Source organism: Zonotrichia albicollis, chromosome Z (genome assembly GCF_047830755.1).
Source record: "Zonotrichia albicollis isolate bZonAlb1 chromosome Z, bZonAlb1.hap1, whole genome shotgun sequence".
Classification (NCBI taxonomy): domain Eukaryota; kingdom Metazoa; phylum Chordata; class Aves; order Passeriformes; family Passerellidae; genus Zonotrichia; species Zonotrichia albicollis.
This window is the reverse complement of record NC_133860.1, coordinates 62,313,375-62,338,980: the sequence shown is the minus strand read 5'-3', so window position 1 is coordinate 62,338,980 and position 25,606 is coordinate 62,313,375. Positions and strand designations below refer to the sequence as shown.

At 39.5% G+C, this 25,606-nt stretch overlaps 1 protein-coding gene across 11 annotated transcripts in view; it reads right to left on the bottom strand.

Moving 5' to 3' along the window:
• Positions 1-25,606, bottom strand: part of NRG1 (neuregulin 1) — a 458,486-nt gene that overhangs the window by 267,975 nt on the left and 164,905 nt on the right. For 8 of the 11 annotated variants that reach the window (XM_074533378.1, XM_074533379.1, XM_074533380.1 and 5 more), the window contains exon 2: positions 21,931-22,001. The exons of 1 other annotated variant lie outside the window; for it this stretch is intronic. In XM_074533378.1, the coding sequence (XP_074389479.1) occupies positions 21,931-22,001 (71 nt within the window). Of the gene's footprint in view, positions 1-21,930; positions 22,006-25,606 lie in introns of those variants that run through there. 2 more of the 11 variants (XM_074533386.1, XM_074533390.1) reach the window with 2 other exon arrangements.

The window sequence follows — 25,606 nt, the reverse complement described above, 5'->3', positions numbered from 1 at the left end:
CCTCTATGCACCAAGCAAAGCACGTGCCACAATTCAGGTGTGCTTACAAATTTATCAATACTCATATTGTGCCTCAATAATTCTGTTTGGTTTTTGGTCTCTGATTAGGAGCTATAATATTTTTTTAAATAATTGGTACATATCGTGACTAAGAGCCAAAGCTAGAAAGGAATCACAATATTTGCAAAATATTCTTAACATATAGTTGGAAAAGAAATATTGAAGTACTGTAGAGGAAAACCAATTCTTTCTTAGGTGAAGGAGTCAATTTACTGTACACGCCCAGCAGCACTCTCCAAAAGGTAAAAGAGTATCCATTGTACTTCCAAGAAAACTCATGTTGCTTCTCAAAATGCTATAAAAATATGTGTGAATCAAAGAAATTGCACATAAGTGTCACCCTGCAAGTGTGAAAATACTTCTTTTCTGAAGCAGCACACCAGCAGAATTCTGTGACAGGAAAATAAAGAGGATGTAACATAATAACAACAATAATATAAAAAACCCAACCAACCAAAAAAAATCCACCAAAACCACCCTCCAGTGAATATGTCAGTTATAGCTTTGGTAATTTTATTACTCCCAAAATAATACTTACTGTAAGTGTGACAAGTTAGAGTTAAATAACAAGTTAAATAACAAGTTAGCGTTTATAATACACCTACGGCTGCGTTGTGCTTCTGGTTACAATACTGTGTTTTCACTCTGCTGACTAAAAAGGAATTTGGCACAATATACAAATTCTTTCAGTTATTCCAGCAAAAAATTTCTTGTGTATATTTTAATTTATAATTAAAATCTCTGATGATTATTTTTGATAAAAATGACCTCCTCCTTTCTGGAAAGAGCTTTTGAGACCAGATTAGATGTTAAGACCTCTGAAACTTGCTGTCAGAGTGCAAAGAGGTGTCTCTTAACTTGCTCTCAGTCCCTGCTGGCACCTGGAGAAAGGAGTCATTAGAAAAATAAAAAACCAAAAAAACCAAACAAAACCCTCAAAAAACAACAACAAGAAAATCAAACCAAATCAAACAAAGTAAACCAGACCAAACCAAAGATGCAAAAAAACCCCCAAACAAACAAACAAAGAGCAATTAGCTAATTGGTGAGCCTTCTGCTAGATTAACAGAAAGAACCTCACAGTACGTATTCCTGGAAACAAAAAAAAAGCTCTGTGCTGTTGCAAATGAGCACATCAAATTCATAAAATGCAGAAGTAGGTCCAAAACATTGACACATTAATGAGGATGAAGAAGGGCACACACATCACAAAAAACAACTTTTCTCTTTTTTAGTCAAATAATATAAATGCTGCATCATTCCTGCTCTGTGCTTCTGCAGAAAGCTGAATATGAATAGAAAACAATGCTTTCAGAAGTCAAATGTAAAACTATGAAAGCTAAGAATGAGTTAACAAGAATAACAAGAAGATACTGAAATACTGCAATTAGACAAGTTGTCCACATAATGCCAAATTTAAAAAAGGCTTATGTTGCCAAACAGTACTAATGTAACATTCATTTGGACACCTGCTCTGACCAGATTCAAGGGTCTACATATTTATTTTCTAACTGTTGATTTATTTTTGCTCTAAAAGAAAGTCTGTGGCAAATACACGTTTACACAGGAGCTTGTGCTCTCCGTTTTCAGCTGTTAACCTTAAAATCCAAAAGATTTCGTTTTTCCTGTTTATAAGGGTGAAACATAGCACTGCCTTTATTTTTCTAAAATTAGCCAAAATATAATTTAAAAGCAATTTGATAAAAAAACTTATCCAAGGGATAAATTTTGTATTTGACAGTAGATGATTTATAAGCTCACAATATGAGCTGCCCTCATGCAAAGATCCAAAGAGCCTCGTATTCTATCTCATACAGCTAATTTAAGAAAATACATTAATTATAAAGGCAAGCATAGAGTCATTATTTTCTGTAATGCCCTCCAGCTGCCATTTTGAACAGTAAGTGATAGTTCTGACCTTAACATATTGATCCTTTTCTGAATATCTAGCAGTAATGAAGTCTATGATTTCATAGTGACGTTTATGGAAGAAGATTAACTCTTCTACCAGACCAAATAATATTGCTGGGGAAAAAAACCCCTACAAAACAAAACAAACAAACAAAAAACCCGAAGACATGATTTTTAGCCTGTGACCCTTTTTTTCCCAAGTATAAAATAGAGAAAGCATTTTTTAAAAGTAGAGTACAGTACTTTGGATTTTTACTGGATATGCTAATTAGTCAGACCATCTAAGACCAAAAAAAGTACTTGGCTCTCATGTGGCAGAAGAAGGATTTTAGCAGCAGGAGAGGTGATGAGATGATTATATTTAATAGTAAAAAAAAAAAAAAAATAATGTGCAATACAATAAATATCTCTTCAGAGTGTATAAACTCATTGTTCAACAGTTTGGGAATTTAATTTCTTGGCTTGTCCTTTGAAAGTGTTTAGTGAACACATTCATTTGAGGATTCAAACCAAAAGTTTACAAACAGGGTGATTGTAAACTATGTGAAAAACTATGATTCTGAGGAGTTTTTTGCATTGTGCTGATTGTCTCCAAGCTCTGCCTGGCAAGTGGTGGTTAATAAATTCAAAATCGGAGCACTGGATACCAACACCTAATTTTGCAAACACAGGATAAAGGGACACTGACTGCTCAGTGATGTCATAGCTCTGGAAACGTGCTCTCTGAAGAGTGCTTGTCCATCTAGTTATTGAACACAGCAAAGCTGTGCCACAATTAACCAGCTTTCCTTGTCACCTCTCACATTTTCTTGCAGTAGTCTAAACTTCTCAGGTGCAGGACAAAAATGTCTCACATAATTTGAAATCCAGATATTGCATGCTTCAAAAGAGTGACTGGATTCTTCAGGAGCCTGAGCCACATCCAGTGGTGACCACCCCTGAGCAGGAGGTTGATTCCTCCCAGGGGAAGTTGTGAGTCTCTAACAGCACACAGGACGCACTGGGTGAACCCAATCCTTTGCTTGTGATAGAGAATCATATAAACATAGCGTCATTAAGGCTGGAAGAGATCTCCAAGGTCATAGAGTCTAACCTTTGACCAAAAACCACCTTGCCAACTAAACCATAACACTTAAGTGCCACGTCTAGTCATTTCTTGAAAATTTCCAAGGGTGGCGACTCCATCACTTTCCTGTGTTCCAGTATTTGACCCTTTCTGTAAAGAAACTTCCTGATGTCCGGCCTGAACATCCCATGGCACAATCTGATGCCAGCCCTTTCAGAATGGTGCTCACCTGTCACTGAGCACTGACTGACCCATGTTCTACCACTTTGGCCTTCCAAGCTCTTGGCTGAGTATTTGCTGCTGCCACCAAGACCTGCACCTGTAGCAGCTCCACTCAAACCCAGCTGCCAGGCTTTGAGATGTATCGCAGCAGGTCTCCTACTCCTCACAGCCAAGGCTCCTTGGGTCAAAAGGGTGTTAATTCATCATGATGGTCCTTTATGGTGTTGTTGGGGCTCTATCTGCAGACATTTGGCTATGGAAAAGGATTTGTACTCCATCAAATTTTCTTAATTCTTGGTATTTACTAATGGGAAAAGCCACTCATGCAAATAAGCCATGACATGCTATGGGTATCTCACTCGTGTCTACTCAAAACACAGGTAGCTTAAAAGATTTTTTTTTTTTAATGCTTGTTTTTCTCCAAAGACAGCCTGGCTTAATACATGTGCATCCAGGTAAGTTGACCATTAAAACTTCAGAATTTATAACTGCAAAATACTTCCATCACATGAGAGGTAATACTGCTGGAAACTTTAACCAGAAGGAATATGAATTAATCCCTTTCTTTTCAGATCATATGTATCTCAAGTTAGTTTTTAAAAACTCACTCGAATGTTTGAATGCCTAAAGTTTAGGCAGGGCCAGGGCCACAAAAAAAATTGCAACAAACCTTTGTCAGTGAAAGAGCCTCCTTCAGAGTTTCAATAAATGCCATTATCACAAAATGCAATACTGACCTGAAGCATCATTTTTAGAAAACACTTAATTCAGTAGTGCCAGCACTTCTCAGAGTCAACAATATATACAAAATATTTCACTTGCCTTTCATGTCCATGCTGGATTTTATTAGTGTCTGTAACATAGAAGAGTACATTGGAGACATTAATACCAGCAGTCTGCAATTTTTTCATGTGGTAGACACCTATATGTATTGCAAGGAGGTGATTTTTCTGCCAAATCTAGTAATCACTTTTTACATTTCCCCAAAAAAGGCATGATAAGCTCTGGTTCAGGTCCTGCTTGTAGCTGTTCTGCAACCTCCTAAATGATTTTCTATCTCCTCAAAAGATATTCATAGTCCAAATATTCCTAATTCTTGCAGATTTGGTGCAAGGCAGATACATTTTTCCTACTGACTTTCAAAGTATCTGATGCTGTCAGATAGCATCAGAGGCTAATCTTGATTGACATTGGGAAACTATGACATTAACAAGCAATGAGTTTTATAAATTCCAAATTACAGCTGTAAATGAACTAACTGTAAAAACTCTAAGGAGCTGGCTCAGCAAAATCCCAAACCCTTCTATCCCAATGACACAATCCAAGATTTTGCTGACTGCAGTATCACAGGCACAGACCTGATCTTTTTGATTTGCACACGAATGCTGACATTTTTTAAGAATTACAGCATTTATAGGCAGTGCCTACGATAATTACTAACTGAATAACTCCCTGTCTTTCTGTGCTTCTTATCTTCCATTAAACCTTTCTTTTAGCTTCTCTTTCCCATGTATGTGTAGTATAGAGTGTTCCTCCATGTGACCAAGGCCCAAAAAAGTGGCCAGAATATGGAGGAAGATTGTGCTCTTTTATGGGAATTATTTCCTCAGCCTTGGTTTGCAAAAGTCTCACATACCCTGCCAACTTTCCCCTGAGCTCTGCAACCACTGAATATCTACTGCAGAAGCCAACCCCAGGGTCTGTGTTACACAGCTGGTCTTTGGTTACTTATGCCTGCCATGGAATTACACATGTGGGACAAAGTTGTCTAACAAGATGCCTCCAGTGAATATCTACTCACATCTGTCCAAAAGCAAATGTCTTCTTTTCTTCTCTGTTTGAAGGCTGAATAGAATCAGGTGAGCTCTCTGTGAGTGAAAAATAATGGCTTTCACTGATATTTGAATTGAATCTATTGCAATTGGCCACTCAAACATGACCAGAACTTGATGTTTTGAATTTTTTTTTTCTGTGAGGGGCTGAAATGTTAGTTGTTTACATTCCTCCTGATTTGGAAGGTATACCATACTAAAGAAAAAGCAAAGCCTATGCTACATGTATGAGTAGACAGGGTGTCACAATGTGAATATTTTTGAATTATTTTTTTCCTTTTTAATTCAAGAATTCTGCCAACAGCTAGACCCCTATTTACATCAGGCTGCAGCATTTTCTACCATATAATGATGCATAAATTATGCATGCCTGAACTAGAAATGTTTCTAAGAGAAGCACTACAGCCACAACTAGATCTAGAAAGATTCATTTTGAAGAATGCTGTTGCCCTCATATAGTGGGCAGGGAAGGGAGGTGATGAGAAACAGAATAGATTTTTGATGTATAATGTAAAGACAGGCTTGTGAGAGAAATCTAAGTTTAGGAATATGGGATTCATATCCTGGGTCTCACCACAAACCTCAGCATTACAGGGCAAAATACTGACTAGGTCAAATTTAGAAACACACTCTCTCTCTTGCAAATGCAAAATCTGTGTCTATGTGATATCCAAACGAACTTTAAAATATTTCTGTCAGAATATTGGTAGGACTGGGTAATTGAAAATCAGAAGGCAGGAAACCTTTCCTTTACTTTTAGAAATCTGGTTCTGCTTTGTACAGGAAGACTGCTGCAATTGGCTTTTTCTGGTAGAATTTTTGTGAAATTTGTTTTTCAATGATTGAAGCACAAATCCTTAAGTGTAAACATGCACAAAATTGCTAGGATTTGCAGTGTGGTATCCTACACACACAAAACATATACTCCAAATATCTAAATGGTTCCTGTTCTTAGAAAGAAACCCACAGTGGGGCTCTGTGTACTCCTTCAGAGTCTTCTGGGAGTACTGGGTTTCCTGTTGTCTCTCTCTTTCTCAGTTGCATCTCTGGACAGCTTGAGTGCTCCCTGCCACAGAGGACCACCAACAGGACCATCTGGCCTGTGATAACAAGGACACTGGAGAGAGTAGGAATCACAGCTTCTACTGAGTCACATATTGGTCACCCATGATAATTAAAATCAACTCATTGCCACAGATGATTTTTTTCGCCTGAGACCATGAGGTACCATGTCTATTTCTGTTGATCCTGTGACAATTTCTACAACAAGGCACTTTAAATCTCTTAAAACTATTATAACCATTGCAAGTTATTCCCTCAAAAATTTGATGGTTAGCTGCAGTGGAGCTTCGATCTCCCTTTGTGACAGTCTTTATTTTAGTTACAGACACACCTCAGCCTTTCTGTGATCAGGATGTCCTTCTTTTTAGGGATGCTTTCTCCATTAAAAAAAATAAAAATTGAGTAGTCACAGGAAGGGAGCTTCTGAAACTCCCCATTGCACTTATGGCAGGAATTCTTCTGGCACCACGCAGCCTACAGCATGGAATTTGTGACTTACTTCCCTAAAGCTGAAAAATCTGAGTTTGTGAACAGCCACAAGCATGGGGGTGCATCTGAGCATGACCGGGCAAGTGCCAGCAATCTGGTCAGTGTGCCTCAGGTGAGGGCAGCCTGTCCTCACACGGGCAGTTTGCAGGGCACTGGCAGCCAGTGAGGGATCAGCAGCCACACTTCCCAGGCGGTGACCATGGAGCCACCAGTGATCACCTGTTCATGCTCTTGGGAACTGTTCTGAGCAGCTAGTTTTGCAATACTTGTGCAGCATCTGTTAACAGAAAGACAGGGAGTGTCAAAATGCACACACTTCTAACTTAGGTGGAGACACGGTATAGGTCAGAATTAATTGCACTGATAAATACAAGATTTGACACAAAAATGATGCTTTTGCTAGAATTCAACACTGAAACACCTCTTTTAAGGGCTGAGTCCATTAGTACAACATTTGCTCCCTCTAATTAGTGCAAGGTCCAGAGCAAAAAAAAATCATATCTATAAGCATATTTTTACAATCAATCACCAAAGTTCAGAAAAGTAGTTCATCCCCAGTGCTGTTACACAGGTTCTGTCCCTTAAGGTGAATTATTCACCTTTTTAACCTACAGACAAAGGGCCGTTTAGTATGAAGTCACAATGTGCCCTTATAGGAAGACTGAGGCCACAAACCAACAGGACGTAGGCCTCAGCAGCAGCTAAATGAGAAGGGCTTTACTTCTAGGTTTCCATCAAAACTGGTGTATTCTAAGATTGGGTTTATTTTGAGCGGTGCGGGCATGTATGCTTATTTTCTTTACTGAGTAATTGAGGGGTTTTTGAAGTCTCAGTTAAAAGTGCCAGAAACATTTCTGTGTAGTAGGTAGTTTTACAGACCTGAGAAGAGTCATGGATACTGCAGGAATTGCTTTACTTAGTAAGAGAATTGTTAAAAGATTCTTTCTTATTTTTTATTGACCATGCTGGAATGCATAATGTCAAATAATTGCAGTGCAATGGTCTCTAAGCCAGAGAAAATCATCCTCTGAATTGAGAGGAAGCCTTTTGAAAACTTTGCCTTTTAATTTTCATTGCATCCTGCATAGTATATTAGGTAAATTGTCAGCATTTGCCACAAGAATTGCAGTAAAAACAGTTAGGGTGCCTGAGAGAAAAGAACTACAAAAATGCACATTATTGAAGATCTGTCTTTGATTATGGATGATAGATTAAAATTATAAATTGTGATGTACCTAATAAAGATTTTATAGATTGTGGCTTATGATATCATATAGCACTCCTACCCCATTTGGAGGAAGTTTTCAGACAAAAAGCAGCCCATGATGACACAGCATCATTACAGTGGTAATAACTCACTTTCTCATAAAATCTGCAAATTCATTATGAAAGTTAATAATAGGATAAATCCATGGTAAAATGGATCCGTCTAAACTCTGGTTAACAAATCCAAAGGTCATGAGATCTTTGACAGTGTGTAGCAATATGCAGAATATGCTACAAAAAAGGTCCCAATCATCTCTGAACTCCCCTTTACCCAGCAAATAATTGGCACAAGCGTGTGGAGAAAGCAAGCAAGCAAGGCTGGTTAGACCAGGATGCTGTAGAAGCAACTACATTTTAATGAGGTGAAGGGGAGGGGAGAGGAGGGGAGAGACAGTCTCACTGTCCAAAGTTTAGCAATTAACTTTCTTTGTTTCCTGAAAAATCTGAATAGCATGTTCAAACCTGGATACCTGAAGTTGGACTCCCAAGCCTATCTCTACAGTCAAGCTTCTGTAACCTCTCTGTGGGGGGATCCCTCCACTCAGCCGTGCAGAATGTGATGTGCACAGAGGCTGGCAGAGGTGAAGGCTGGAGCAAATAGAGACGTGCCCTTCAGAAGCACATAATTAATTACACAGAACATATGCTGTGCAGAGTTACAAAAAGTCTCTCCCCTTGGAGGAGGAGAGTGCCCAGCCACGTTTCCTCCCCACGTCTCAGTGTTCAACACCTAATTTAATGCACAATTATGTTCTGCATAAGATAAGAATCCCAGACAATGTTGCAGTAGTTCATTTTTAGTTGTTTACACATTTTGGCTATTTTTCCTGTGGTTTGACCTGCCCAGTCCTCAATTGCAAGTCTAGATGCAAACTTCTTTGCCACCAAATGATCATTCCAGGTGTATTTTTAAATAGTCCCTCTTGGATTGGCTTATCCTGTTTCAGTAATGCTTGTTCTCATCAGAAATGGGATCCTATAAAGGTGCTGATATATGTTTTTCACAAAACTGTCAGTGAAACCCTGGTTAAAGGACTCCTGTGTCTCCCCAGGACTCATTGTAACAAAGATTCTTCCTCTTTTTTCCATGGTGCCACCAGTTTACAGCTCTCACTGCAAATGCACAACTTTATTACCATCACAAATTACAAATTAAGGGCATAGTTAAAATTACATAAAACTACTAATATAAGACATTAATAGACACAAGCTTCTTCTTCAGGGAAGCAAACTCCTTTTTTTTCAATGAGTGGAAATTTCATCAAAATGGTATGACATCTATACCAAAACCAGTGAAGGCAGCTAGGGTACAGTTCCTGAGATGCAGATCTTGGATGGGTTTCCTGTCACAAAGGGGCATGGTGTTAATGTGCAGTCAAAGCCTTGAGAGACTTTGTTGGATGCTTGACTGTATCAACATGCAGTTTCTTGCTATCTGTCACTACTGACCTGGCTTAGCCACTCTCTCATTCCTGAAGTATGTTGCCTTAGGCAAAAACAAAGGACTAACATAGCAAATTGGAAATCAGAAAACCTGGACCTAGCATAAAATGCTAAAAACTCCCCAGACTAAGCAGAGGATGGGAACTTGTGGTGGTCTAAGAAAGAAAATGGGGAGATTGTCCAAGTTTGTAGTACAGAGCAGGTCTAGGATAGTTACAATGTAAACTCCCTCCCAAAGTGGAATAGACTGGAAGCTGAAAAACTTCTCACACTTATTTTTCACAAAGCAAATTAGACAGACTTATTGGTTCAATTCAGCAGTTGCTGGATGAAACCATAACTGAGGCTGTTGCATCCTGCCAGACCAGAGGCAAACACCCACTTGGCCCAACAAAAATGTTTGTACTATGAACTGCTGTGTCTCTGGGATTTCCTGTAACTGCTAGCAGACCTTTAAATACCATGAGACTCACAGGCCAGAATTTTCGGAGGTGCTCTTAATTCTGCAGCTGTGGAGCTGGACAGCAAATCTTCATAGCTTGGAATATTCCATGGCAAAAACCCGCACTGGAGTTTTGCTCTTATTTCAAAGATATGTTGCAATGCACTAACGTGACTGCAAACTTGTGTGCAGGGTCAACAAGTCTGAGAGGAACTGGTTATGAGAATAAAAATATTCCTCATCACCTTTATAAATCTGACCCCTGAGTAGAGAAAACTAAAACACTGGAGGAGAAGTGATTTTTTTAGTATTACTCTTGAAAAAACTCAAGTGCCTGTTTTCTCTAGTTTGTTGTAAAGGGTTGTGAGACTGTGAGAAAATGTCCTATCCATGGCAAAGCAAGGAAACCAAGTGGAGTTTTTCTGTAAGAAGCATTGCTTTGTAACCACTGGGCAGGAACCTGAAAAGAATTTCAACAAAATTCTCCATAAGAGTATCAGACCAGACTAGCAGAAAATAAAAAATAATTACACAAAATATATGATGCTTTAAAAATATGTCCTTTTCCATTACATGACTATCAATGTTGTGAAAGTGAGAGGATCTGAGAGCATGGCATGTTTTGGTGCCAGCATCATTACTTCCAAAAGTTGATTGTGCACTCTTAACTGCTCCCAACCCTCTCCAGACCCATCTGTGTTACGGCCACTCTAAGACAACATTATACTTCTCTCTTTTTGTTTGCTATGGACAATGGTTTTCATTTTCAGCCTTGTTGGGTCTATCAAATCTTGATCATTATCAATCTAATTCCCTGATGGGCCAATCTGTAATGAGCTCTGGCTCCTGTTGCTGGATGGCATTTGCTTCACCAAGGAATGGTTCTCCTTGGTAGTCAGTGTGAAGCAATGGTACTTTCTTGGCATGGGCCACTCCCATCCAATAGCAGTTGAGCTTCCAGGGCTGTGTTGGAGAGATTTATTCACTTGGGAACTCAAGCAGAAATTTCAGTAGAATAAAAAGGAAACTTAAGCATTTAAACCACTTTCTGGGCATATAGTCATGCAAAGATTTCTGAGAGAAACCATGGAAAATACAACTTTGAGACTGGGTTTACTTTTTCTGAAAGAAATTGACATATGCTGAAAGTTCTCCTGTCCTTTAGAGAGTCTTTTTTGTGATGAAACTCATCCACTAACTCCTTTCTGATCAAATGGAACATGTTAATTCACAGAGCCTGTGAAGATGACGAGAAATAATAATCTTACAATGAAAAGAGAATAGATGTTGGGCAGAAAAAAAGGGGTTTTTTCCTCCTATGTAATTATTTGCTCTCAATTTGTTCTCAATTTTTACAAAACACTTAAGAAATACCAAGTTCTATTTTCAATTTAGACTTCTAGAAAGGGGCCTACACTGTTACACTCAAAGGTATAGCCACCCATTTTACAACATTCATAGACCCGACTAAACTAGGCTAGACTGGACTAGACTTGAATGTTTCAGTTCAAAGGGACCTACCGTGGTCACGCAGGCCATCTGCAGATGCTCTCATGGTAATAAAAAACAAGTTCAAATAAGTTAATCAACTAAATAAATAATATTGACTTACTAAAATTCTTATAGGAACTAAAAGTCTCTCAAATTTCCCTTCTGCAAAGTTAAAAGTTAAAAAGTTCACATCTTTACCTTGTGCAAGAAAGAGTTGGATGCTTTTATGTTACAGCTGTGAAACATAGACAAGGTACACCACACCTGGCATGATTTATGAGCCACCAAAGTTACTTGCTAAGATGGTTTATGTGACACAGTGATATTTATAATAAGCTTACCCTATGTAGAAATAAAGATGGGCTTTGTCAGAACAGTATGCGAATGCTCTCACCAAGCACAGAATGCCTGCTGCCATGAACACGTGTGGGAACACAGCCCTACATGCCCTGAAATTGCTCACTTCTGACCCAAAAATACAAAGTTCAAGACACTAAGAGCTAAAATCAGCTCCTCACAGCTTCCCTGCTTCCCCTCTTGTACCTTTTCTGTGATCCCTGAAAGAAGGTCCCAGGTACTAGAGCAGTTAACCACCCCACTTAGCTTTCTTCCCCTTATTTTATTCTCTAGCATGTTGCCATTTCTGTTCATTTTCATGGAAACACTGGCTTTACAAAAACATAAACTAAGAGTGTTCATAAACATGGGCTGAAAATCCCACTTCATCCAGAATTACTGAAAAAAGCCAGATGTGTTTGTTATAAACACTTGCCTGGCCAACTTCAGCTTTGCCTTTAGCTCACTTTTATTCTTGATACAGGATTTAAAGGTTTAATGGAGCAGTCAGGAAAACAAACACATATATGTGGGTGCCTCCAGTGCACCCACAGCAGGAGGGAGGGGGGAGTGGCTTCTGCTGCAGTTCTGCCTTGATTGCTAGGCTAGGCTGTTGGCTGGACACCTGCAGACATGTGCATGCATCTTGCAATTTAGGAGGACACTCTACACCTGTGTCGGACTGCTATGGAGGGGGTCAGTCCTGATCTACAGCAGTGTAAGGGTGAGTAGACAACAGTGCTATTTTGGATTGTGCCCTCCACTGCACTGTGAGGACTGACATAAAGGCAGGCCCCGGGGCTGCAGGAGGAGAGACACTATTCCTTTGGTTGTCTTGAGTCAGGGTCATCAAACTCATCTTGAAGGCATGTGCACAGTTGATAATATCAACAAAGTCTGCTTTGGACAGGCTTCCAGATTCAATCTGGATCATCTTTGCCTTTTCCTTTCATATGCAGTGACCTGCTTTTGCTGGCTGTCAGAAGAAATTTCAAGCCACCTCTTTGTAAAGATCTTTTTGTTTTGCTATACAGACCTTAACTGACCTTTGCTTACTGAAGTTCAATTGGTGCAAAAGAAAGAAAACTGAGGAATCCTTTCTAAATTCTGCACTAGGAAAGATTTTCCACATCCAGAAGCCAAAAGATAAATTTCCCAATGCATAAGCAGTGCAGGGTAGGTACAGCCAACTCTACAGTTCTTTTCATGCCTTGTAGAATAGAGATGTCCCTGTTGCAAAATCTCAATTTTGCAGCAGAAGGGTGTGACAAAGCATGTATTTTGATGTCAGTTCCATTAAAAGTGCACATGGGGAAGAATAACTCCAAAATGTAGCAGGTTGTGGGCTGAGATGCTAGAAAGCAGCTCTGCTGAAAAGGACCTCGGGGTCCTGGTGGACAATGAGCTGTCCATGAGCCAGCAGTGTGTCCATGTGGATGAGTAGGCCAGTGGCACCCTGGGGTGCATTAGGAGGAGCATATCAGCGATTGTGGGAGGTGATCCTGTCCCTCTGCTCAGTCCTGGTGAGGCACATCTCAAATGCTGTGTCCAGCTCTGGGCTGCTCAGTACAAAAAACAAAAGTAGCTCCTGGATAATTGCAGGATTGGAGCATCTCTCCAAAGAGGAAAGGCAGAGGGACCTAGACCTGTTCAGCCTCAAGAAGGGATGACTGAGAGGGCACCTCATCAATATCTACACCTCTACAATATCTACCAAAGCACAAAGCAGTAGGACAACAGACCATGGGAAAATGATGCACAGGAAGGTCCACCTGAAGATGAGTAAGAACTTTACTGTGCAGGTAGCTGAGCAGGTTGCCAGGAGAGATTTTGGACTCTGCCCCACTGGAGATGTTCAAGAACCATCTGGATTCCATCCTGTACCATGGGCTCTAGAATGACCCTGCTTGAGCAGGGAGGCTGGATCAACTGATCCGCTGTCATTCCTTTGAACCTGACCAATTCTGTGATTCTGTGATTTGGTGGCTGGCAGTTCTGAGTTGATCAGTGAGGTCTGAGTGCAAAAATTCCACCAATTAAGCCCACAGGCTATTATGGCTATGCCAAAACTTTAAGGCCAGGAGATTCATTGAACTCTTGCAATGATTAGCCATTAGGCTGTGACTAAATCCTCACAGCACAAATTGCAAACAGTACAAGCAAGAGGAACTTCTTTATCATCAAGCATCTGTTTGCAGTCTGTTTTAATCATGGTATGTTCAGGTTTCCAAAGAATGGAAACTGAGGACACACTTATGCGGTCCGAATTGAAGAACAGATGCCAGCTGATGCCTGCTGGTAACCTTCAGTATCAGAGAGGGAAATGAAACCCTATACAAAAGGCATTAGCAGAAGACAAGTGATTTATTTCTCTGTAAGCAGAGCATTAATTGTGCCTTAACTGGAAAGAGGACAAGAAATTTTGGAGTTTTATTCCTTAGCTCATGCTAACAGTCTTAAGACACGATAGAAACCTGGCAAACTTGACTGCTGTATTTACTCTAAACAAGACACAGTTCCATGTCACTCATGCTGGTATCAGGGTGACAAAACATACTGAACTCATTTTACATTGAGGACTCAACCTTCTGTAAAGCTGTATTCTAGATTGCAGGGGAGCTTGTTACTGTAGCTGTGGCCTGGCTTGTCTGCCTCTCATCTCCAGAGTGTGTCCAAAAAGGACAATGGAGCTGGTGTAGGGGCTGGAGAACAAGTCATGTAAGGAATGGTTAGCCAGGAGAAAAGGAGCCTCAGGGGAGATCTTATTTCTCTCTACAGCTACTTGAAAGGAGATTGTTGTGAGGTAGAGTCTCTTCTCCCAGGTAACAAGGGACAGTACAAGAAATAGCCTCAAGTTGTACTTTTTGGCAACAGACACTCATAGGAAGACAATGAGAGTCATCCTATTGGGAAAGCAGTCCTATGAGATGTCACCAAGCATGAAGCTTGAGTCTTTTCTTTTCTATGTGTTGACATGTTCCAATAACAACAGAATCAGAATGGTTTGGGTTGGCAGGGACCCTTAAGATCACAGAATGGTTTAGGTTGGAAGGGAACATCAAAGGTCATCTCAGTGCAATCCCCCTACCATAGGTCAGAACACTAGACCAGGTTTCTCAGAGCCCCTCGAACATGGCCTTGAGCACCTTCAGGGATGAGTTATCCCCAGTTTATCTGGACAACCTGTTTCAGTGCCTCACCAGCCTCCCAGTAATGTCTGCAATGAACTGACTTGTTCTTGCTATCCTACCAGTACTGTGGACTAAACAATAAACAATGGAGTTTTGTGGTGTTGCATTTCACAGCTGAATTCTCCATGTGTACAAGCCTTTCCCCACTTGAGCCTTCCTAATACAATCCTTGTTTTGACTTTAATGTCTAGTAAGGATTGAGCTGAAATATCTGTCTTTTCCTGAGCAAAGACACTAACAGGCTATTTCTTTCACTGTTGATCCATTGATATACCTGAAAACTATCTCTGTAGTTTTCACTAGTTTTTCAGCCAGTTCTTGTAGTTGAAAGAATGGGAGGAATGACAAAAGAGAGGCATCAGAGAAGCATGGCTGGATGTTGGGGCAAGTACTGGCCTCCTAGATTTTGGATGGCTGTAAATGATTGTGTATTTATAGGACAAACATGCAGAGATGTTGAGCTAAGACTGAATTTGAAGACATTGGACAAGTATAATTGGGTAATACCAGATGTTAGGGGCAGCAGCTTAAACACCATCTTGCATGCTCCACATACATGCTCCATCTCTGGAAGTGTTCAAGGCCAGGTTGGACAGAGCTCTGGGCCACTCAGCAGTGTAAGTGCTGAACCTAGATGATCTTCAAGTTCCCTTCCAATCAGGCTATTCTATGATTCTGTGATTCTATGATTCTGTGCTTCTATGTCCACTATTATGGACTGTCTGAGCTGGCATGTGAAAGATCTGACATGTGAAATGACCTGTACTGTGATTCCTTCCTCCTTCTCATATAAACCCCTTCACATTTCTTCACCTGTAGATCATGGAAGGAAGGAGAGAAGTGTTTTCTCATTTTGTGATCCCTTGTGTTCATTGATTTCTTCACTAAGGAGAAAGTCTGTTGCACAATGTGTCCCAGCGGACCTAAATATATATGTTTTATTTGCCTTACTAAAGATCCTTAAAGAAAACCCACCTGTCAGTTTCCACAACTTGCTTCTTCACAAGATGCACAGGTATTGCAAGTTGCTTTTCAACTTGCTAGTAAACTTGGACACTGCTATTATGGCAGTTCTGAACAGTTCAAACTCTACATCTTGATCACTGACTTCTTGCTGGGCTGGGAGTCAAACCTATTCACTTGTTTTCTCTGAGCTGTTATTTATGACAATATTCAGGCTCCAAACACAGTTAGCTCAACATGTTACTCCTGCAACTGGCATTAAAAATTCAGTTTTCTGGACTCACCAAGAATCAGTATGATCAGCATCCTTTACTCATCAGCAGCTGGACACCTGAAATGCTTAACTCATAAAAATGAGGATAGAAAAGTTCAAAAAAGGAAGCTAGATCAAGTGATAGATTGGATATGACCTGCTGTCATCTAAATCCTATGTCTCATAAACACTAATCTCAGACATTTCTCAGTTAATTTTCTGTCTGCTGCATGTTGCCTGTCTGCTAGGTTATCTCATCTTGATAGATACTAGAATAATAATCAAAGTACAATATCTTATATCCTTCAGAGACTTTTCCTCCTAATTACTACTTCTCTAGTTATTCTTGTAATTAATGTAAATTACTAACGCTTCTTTGACTTTAACGAAATCCTTGGCTTCATGCTCTTTCCTTTGCAGTGAATTCCCCAGTTTCACATGTTGTGAAACTGGCATCTTTAATTTCTGTCTCTGTCTCTGCATTCTTATATTTTGATGTAGAAATATCTATTCCTCCATGTTTAGATCACTCTATTTTATATTTCTATCACCTCCTGTTTGTCCTATCAAAGAACAAAGAGATGCAAGAGCATTCACGCAATTAATACAATATCTGCATAAAGCAGGAAAAGTCTAAGTTTTAACTTGATCTGAAAGTAAACCTCTGTAGTTTATGCCCTTCTCCTGTATTCCATCCAATCCTGAGCATTCACACACTGCATGTCTAATACCTGCTATGGACAGGTACCTACTGAACATCTCAATCAAGTCACAGGACAAATCTCAGTTTTACTGGCTGAAGACATGTTTTATAGCAATTTATCTCAATGAGATTTTCATAAAATTTGGATGAAGGAAAATTCTTCTTCTGTCTTCATTGTCTTACATATTCTGCTCTTGAACTTAACCCTTTATTTTAGTTTAGCTTAGTTCTGAGTGAAAGTGTCCACACATTAATTCTGTGAAATAAATGCATTTCAAAAACTAATTTAGATCCCATTGTCTGAATATCCCCATGAAACAGTTTCCAGAATATCTGTGAAATACATTATATTGCATATATTCAAAAAGAAATTATTGGATGTTTTTATCTCTTATATCTGTCATGCAGAGGCAACCATCAAAAAAACCCAAACTCTGAACATTTCACAGTTTTAATACCTTGAAGTGTTTAAACATCAGGTTCTGCTCTTTCTGAACCTTATGAGTACTTCTTCCCTGTCCCCCCATCTCAAGCAATAGTCATGTCTTGCTGGGGTGGTACTGACACTTCTGAGACTGTCCTGACTTACCAGTCTCCTACCAAGTGCTGGCATGAGCTTTTATCTGATTTCTGCCATCACCTCTGCCCCTCACTTGAAAAAGCAGGCAGGCTTCTTCCCATGTTGCTTTAGTGTTATAGCTAAGGAACCTGAGGGGTGGAATCCAGCGGTGCTGTGCGTCATCACCTCAGAAAGAGATCAGCGAGGTTACATCCCTGTCATCTCACAAATTCACACCAAAGGTGTGTTGTACATAACCCCCACGAGCTTTAGGAACCTGTAACTGCAAACTCTTGGTGTCCAGCCATCCTTAAAAGCTGCTTCACATGCACCATTGACTCTCTCTCACAGGAGCTGCTGTTTTTCTGCTGCTTGCAGATCTTTCCACCATGATATGTGCCAGACTGACATTTCTGTTGCAGCTCCCATTAACTGGAACAAAAGCAATAATTTGAAATTGACAGCTGTGATAAAATTAAATGTTTCCATAGAAAGCATGGGCAATTATTTCTTGCTAAAGCTAAAATCATGGGCAGGATGCTCCTCTGAAGACTTTCCATCTAATTTGTATTGTGACAGACATGATTAGGAGGTGGACAGAATCAAAGCATCACGGTGTATAAGTCAGAGAACAGAAAGGATAAGAGTTTAACTCTTGTAATAGCAAAATCAGATGGCAGCAGTGCTGTTGGCAATATAGATTAATTTTCCAAATTTTCCCTGTGAAATCTGCCAGCAGAGTAAGCAGTCATTAGCAGACTGCAGAAACACCTTGGCATGTCTCAGAAAGGCAACTGTTTGGTTTTTGATGAAGGGCTAAAGAAAAAGCTTCTAAGGCTATATAGGTAACAAAAAAAAAAAAAAAGCAGAAAATATTATAAATGGAATTACAATCATTAATCTTGCTGATGTAATACTTATTCCCAAACCCACTAAAATAAAGAGCAGACACCCAAGCAGCCTCAGTGGTTTCTGAATACAGATTTTAAGATGAAAAATACAAGAGCCAAGAAACCCATAATGCAACATGGCAGCTTGAAATTTCTTCCTTCTGTTTCAGAAGGAAGATGTGGATAGTGGCTAGTGTCCCAGAAAAATTCTGTTTTTCACATCTATGTCAGTTGGTATAAGAGCATATCTGCTATTACCTTTTCCCAGAGATCCTGCCTCAGGTAATATTTAAGAGCTTATTGTGCACAGCAGGAATTTATAATGACCTCTCTGTTTAGATTACTGTCACTACAGAAAAATATCCCAAAAACCTCTTAGAGCTAAAAAATCTGCTGTCCATCAAAACCAAATGGGAGCCCAGGGTTTGAAAACACACAGTAAAAGAGTATTAGATGTGGTATCACAAGTCATTACATTAATGCAACAGTACTTTCTTCCCACTGAATGAGTCCAGGACTTTATCACAAAGTCACATCAAAGTCGCTGGCATTTAGCCTTAGGAGAATATCTACTTCTTTTCTAAACACTGGTGTAGACCTAACTGGATTGACAGCTTCAGGACCTGACCCGTACAATTTAGCTACACAACAGTGCTGTCAGAGTGAGACGCCTCTAGCTCTGATCCCCAGGACATCTGTGAAAGAACAGTTTTGTCTTTCTGCCCTTTAAAAAATTCAGTCAGGGTCAGTTTTATGGGGAGGAAGATTTCTGTACCTGTTTGAGATTGTCAGCTCAATTTCTAGCCCTTTTTTCCTAAGTTCTTAGCTGCTCTGTTTATATAGCAGATTTCACTTAAATTTAATGCGAAAAAAAAAATCACAGCACATTCTTCTGTCAACTGCATGTTACCAGAAGTGGTGGTTTTGGAGGAGACAGCCTAATTCCAAAGAGGAAGGACTTTTTTGCAGCTTAGGTGCTAGACCAAGTATCAGGCTATATGGAGTTTAAATACGCAGGACTTTGTTACTGCATCTACCACAGACAGTAGAATTAAAAAATGACACTGTTTGGTAGGCCATTCTGTAAGACATGTAGTCCAACCCCTACTCAAAGAATGGACTCAAGGTTCAATCAGCATGCTCTGAGCCTTTTATACTGAGGTTTCGAGAATCTCCAAGAATGCTCAGCCCCTTGTTCTAATCTTTTAGAGGGAGATTGTTATGGGCTTACATGGCTTGAAACCCTTCCTTTTTCTTGCCCTTTAGTCTGTCTGCCTAGATAGACCATCTTTTCTCGTTTGTACAGAGCTTGTCATTTAAAGGAGACTTCCTTACTAATAATAACAATAAAGTTCTAAAAAACATTTTTAGGTGCTTTTGTGCATCTTCATGAATTGCTTGACTAAAATAATTTCAACACTAAGCTGTGCAAATTCAGTGAAGACTAGAAGACTCAGAGAGGCTACAAACCAATGAATAGAGGTGAAAAAAAGGCATTCATTGGCCCAGTATTTTTAACAGCCTTGATCAATATCTCCTGCTTGGTATTACTAGGCTGTTGCTTTCCTTGTCTGAATTTTACTCCCATACAGTACAGTCTCAAACTGTTTTTAGTAGAGAGAAACCACAACAAACATTAACAAAATCAATCATTGTGCAAAGAAGAGCCTGAGATATAATCACGGTCCATCTTGAAGTTTGATTAAGTGCTCTAACAAACTGAATAAGAAAAAAAGAAAGCCAAAAACAGAGTGCTGCTCTAGACAAGTACAGGATGGACTACCAGGTAAGCTAGGATAGTTTTCAGACTCTAAGTACCCAAGATCTGCTTTGAAACTAATTCTCTCCAAACTATGGTGCTATACTTGTCGGAGGCTCGTGTCTCTTTTTTTTTCCCCTTTTTTTCTTTTTCTTTTTTTTTTTTTTTCCCACATAAAACCTGGTAGAAATGTAATCCCAGAGTTTTAGTTCATGTCCACTCATTAACTGCTATAAGTATTCTATGACAAGTGAAGCATCAGCCTGATTCTGTCCATAGACAGCTTCCCATCTTTGGGAGATTTAAAAATTTTTTAAAATCACTTCCACCTGGTACAAATTCTAGCACAGATTCCTTAACTGTGACCTGCAATTTAACAGTGAGTCTCCTGTTGATCTCAAGGCCCATGTCCATGTGCTTACTGACACACAGAACTGCTCACAGGCTTGATACAGCTGACAAACCATCTGGTTTGATGCACTGCCCAGGATATCAGCATTTCCAAACAATAGCTTACAGAAGGGGCCATCGGACTGCAGGACATAAACAAATCATGAGAAAACTATAAGGCAGGACAAACACAGTATGACTCAAGCATTTGAGATGAAAAAGTACGGTTTGAAGAAATTCTTTGCTTAAGAGTCAGAGGTCAGTGACATATTGGCATGTGTTGTGAATTTTCCATTGATCATTGTGCAGCATAAAAACAGAATAAGCTAAAAATACAGAATACAGCATTATTTATGATAACATTATTAGTCGCTTTTACAGATTGTGAGCAAGATTTTTACTAATCTATTCAAGTACATTCATAAAAAGCTGTATCTACATACATATATATCAAAGACAGAATTTTTAGTAGAATCATGGAAAATGTTAGAACTCTGCTGAGGACAGTGCATCTAGAAAAAACAGTGCTAATCCCTTTACTGTTCAGTAGGTTATTACTGCTTTATACTACCTTTCCATGAATGAGTTGATACAAATTTTATAGTTCTAATAGTTTTGAGCCAGTACTTTCTCAGTCCCTGACAGAGGATGTAACTTATCCTGCTCTCTTTGAAGTGCAGGGGTATTAGACACTTCCTTTTTTTTGCCTTCTATTGTCCTCTGCATTTGCCATCACATCCTCTCAAATTTTGCAGCTGATAGAGTTGGCCACTTCTCCTTTAAATCACTGTCTCCTTCCTCAGCTACCTTCTCTGTGATGCTGGGCCAAACCTTATTGGGACCAGGAAAGTCACCAAGAGGAAAATATGGGAGATTAGTATCTTCCAGGAACAGTGAAAAGCAAAGATCATTTTTCACTTGCTCTGTATAACGGATATTTTTTCCCCTCCTTCAATTCCATTAGGAGTATCTTCACTCAACACACATATCAGGAGCATGGGCACTGGGGACTGGGATCACAGGTGCTGGATAACTTTTTGTACATGCATAATGGCAGAGAACTGCGCAATGTCTTGTCTTCCCCCTTGCAGCGAATCAAATTGACAGCAGCCAAATTACCTCATGGACTTCAAAACTGAAAGCAAGGTCTCTTCACCTGTCTGAACACAGATCAGTGCTCCTACACAAATCTGAGACCGGTAGCTCTTGTCTCTAGCTGTGAAAATAACAATTCAATGAAGATCCTTGTCTGTGGCATGACTTCCAGCCTCTTCTCTAGTCAGACAAGGTTTCCTAAGCTTTCTTGGTGGACAGTTTCCTCTGAACAGCATCCAGCTCAAAAAATTTGTTCTGCTAGTAGAATTCCCTGGCACTGGCCCTCACATATCAGATTCCTTTATGTGTATTTCAGTAGAAGCTATATTTATCTACTGCTTTTTAGTAAGACATCAACAACTTGCATGCTACTCTAACTAGAGGGAGCTAGGGCTAACAAACCTACACTCTCCCTGTTCTGGAAGTGCTCTGCAGAGTCCTTGCTGCTTCTACAAGCACATAAACCAGTGCTGCTTCAAAGAGTCCCCCAGTTGCAAATTGACTCACAGTTGGAACTGGTGTTGACGTCCGTCTGTGTTGGTGCCAGGCTGTACTGAATTGGCCCTTCAGACGTGGCCCTTCCTGACAGCAAGTGGCAGAAGAGAAAGAAGGAAGGGGAGGGAAAAAGATGGGAGAAAAAGGGAATGTTTAGATAAACTCACAGAACAGATATGCAGACACCGTCTCATGTTTTTTAACACAATCTCTTATGGTAAATTCCTCCCCCCTCCAACACACACACTTTTTCATGCACACACATGTCCCAGCCAAAATCTGGGGGAAATGGTTGCCTTCATTTGCTTTGTCTGCATGTCAGCCCACTGGAGATTCCTTTAACAGGGGTCATTAAAGAGGGTGGAAGACATGCAAGCTGCAGAATGGATGATGTTATTGCACCTAGTGTGTGTGACTTCACTGTCAGATCAGATCTTTGCAGATCAGACCCTCGCAGATCAGACTGTCAAGACTGAGTTTATCTTTCAGCATCTCTGTAAGGACAGATGGATGTGATAAGACCTGGATGTCAAACATGAGCATGCCAGACATGCTGTCCTGTTCATTAATAGACATTGGATGCAGCAGGAAAAAAAAAATGTATCTTTGCAGGATTTCTTGTTATAAATAACTTTACCCTCAGAAAAGTGCAGTTCAAGTCTTTTCTCGCATTTAGATCAGCTAGGGCTGTGTTATTAAGCTGACATATGTCTCCTTTGCAGATTGCAGTTGTGAATTTGCTATGGAGGGAATACTCCCTGTCATAGAAGGTGCAAAGGTGCAGGCATCAGACAGCTCTGATGTTTTTCATTCCAGATGTGCAGCTCTGTAAGTGAGGCACCCGAGGTGGACTGAGAACCTCTCAGTTTGAAAGCATTTGAGTACACATATTTTGACATTTGAAGTATTGCTCACTACATTTTCAATCTACTTCTCCACTTTTTGTTCTTTCTGCTTTCTCTGAGGTGTTGATGTACGACCATTGGGTATCTATGTGCTTTATTGTGAGCAACTCAAGGAATTGGAAAGGGTCATGGTGTGTTTAACAAATAAAGTTTCTGTGCTGCTGCTGCTGTATAGTGAAACCACGAGCACCAATGGCAATTGCCATGTAAACAGTAGAAGATTTTACCAGTGAGGAAGAAAGGAGCTTGGCATCTGTTCTTCAGCCTGACTACTATGGCAACAGTAAGGGAATCTGAATGCCATGCTATAAATAAGCACTTTCCTTACTGTGTTCTAATCCCCCTGCCTGATTAATTCTTACAGAATCTGACTGGGTCATATACTTCATTACTACTTAGTAATGAAGATGGATGACAAACATGAGAGTAGGTTTAGATTAGATATTAGGAAGTATTTCTGTACTTTAATAAGGCGAGACACCGGAAGATTGCATAGAGAAGTTGTGAATCCCCCATCCCCGGAAGTATTTAAGGCCAGGCTTGATGGGATCCTGACCAAGCTGGTTTAGTGGAAGGTGTCCCTGTTTATGGCAGGGGAGTTGGATCTTAATGATTTTTTGTTCCCTTCCAACCCAGAACATTCTTTGATTCTATGTAACAGCATTCACATTAGTTATGGGATTTTTCAGAAAGGACATGTAGCATTAAGCTTCATTTGAGAAAGCTTTAGAAGGCATACATAAGCATTGCAAACATTCATTATACTAATTGAAGAGCAATTAATGCTAAGTGATTGCTGACAGACTTTCACCCATTTACACAAATGCAGAGAAATAGTACTGAAGTAATTTGTGTCTTAAAAGTCAAAAGACCGAGGAGGAATTTCACTTTTATAATGCCTACCTTGCAGCAGAATCAGCTGAAGCAAGATGTAGACAACTTCACCAAATTCTGATGTGTTATAAAGTTTTAATTCACTATTTTTGAGTTACTTTGACTGAAGATCTCAGTCACTTTGGAGCTTTTCTATACTTATTAGTATGCCGCTTTTTATTTATATGTCAGTCTGCAAAAACTTTTAACTAAAAATCACCAACATTACAAATGCATCCAGACTCTTCAGATTTGCGTAAACAATAACCAAAAAAAAAAAGGAATTTGGTTATGAGCTCTTGTTTGCTCGCTGTTTTGCATGTGACAAGAGCCCACATTCTCTCAATGAGAGGGAAGTGAGGTGATGAAACACTCACCTATTGTTTTTTTGAAGATCACATTTTATTCAGAAGTACTCTTTATTCAGTGCTATTTTCCTTGCTTTTCCAAAACAGCCTTCTCAAATGTATTAAAAAATATCATGCTACCTACCCACGCTTCATTTGTTCCCCATTTTTCTAAGAAACCGCTTCTAAGTTCTTATTGTTTATAAAGCTTTCCCCAGAACTTGCCCACCTCTGTTCCAAGCCCTTTTGATCTCCAGCATCTGTTTGGGCTGTTCATAACTTTTCTTAGCAAAATAGCTTTGATTCCTCTAATTGCGTATTACTTAACACTCATCCTTCACAGATTGTTTACCCTCTGCTTTTCTTGCCTTTGCTTCCTTACAAAGGTATTTTAACTGTTCAACATTTTTCAATAACTCACTGCTTCTCCAATAAGGCCTTTATTTCTTGAAACATTTTTTGCATGTTAAAACTGAAATGTCTCAAATAAAAAGCTTATAGAAGCCTCTCCGCCCAAATACTGGGATAACATATTTTGCCACCACATCTTTATGTAAGTCTCTTGAAGGTTTGCATCTTCAAAGCAAGAAACGAGAAACCAAAAGTGGGGGTTTTTTAAAGGTATAAGCACATATCATATCATATATCATATCATATCATATCATATCATATCATATCATATCATATCATTTCAGTGCTACTGAAAAATGCTTATTACTAGTCCTTTGTCAACACTCCTCTTTTGACTTTGCTTTTTCCTTTCTTTATGGAAACTGTGAATTATTTCAGAAGTCCTGAAGCAAAATATTGACATACTGAAATATGTTCATATGCCTACAAAACCACTTTCAATTAAAACTGCATTTATAATTTCTTAGTACAGCTTATTTACAGCTTAGCTTCTTTATATAAATGAAAAGTAGAGAACCACTGATCTAGAGAAACAATGAAAAGCTCAGACAAAAAGAACAACAGCTTTTTAAATTGTGCATTAAAGCCTGAAATCTTAATCCCTTCCTGCTCAGAATCCAAACTCTTAAAGCCATTAAACTTATATTTCTTTATGTTAGGTAATGATTTTTAAGGCAGGTTTAAGAGGAAAAGGTTATCAGGGACCTACTACTCTTCATCAACCACATGGGAGGGAAAAGATGGAGACAGACTCTTCTCAGAGATGCACAGAGAAAGGGTGAGAGCCATCAGATACAAGATGCAACACAGGACACTAACGTGAGAACTTAGGATTTTTTTTCCCCAAAGAGGAAGACTTCCACTGTAACAAAGTCTTAGGGATGTCATGGATACTCTATTTTTGGAGCTACCTGAAAAACCAGCTGGTCACTGTGTAGAGAGCTAGCTGGACTAGTATTGAGGATGGGGAGGCAGATCAACCTCCACAGCTCCTTCCAACCTGCACAGTTTTGTGAGTTGTGACAGAGGTATTCAGCAATACTAAATGTCAGCATTTACCTGCCACACATTTGAGAGAATAACCACTGACAGGTGCTATGGTGCTTTCAAGAGAGATACTTTCTACCAGCTAAAAAAAAGCAAATTTGGTTA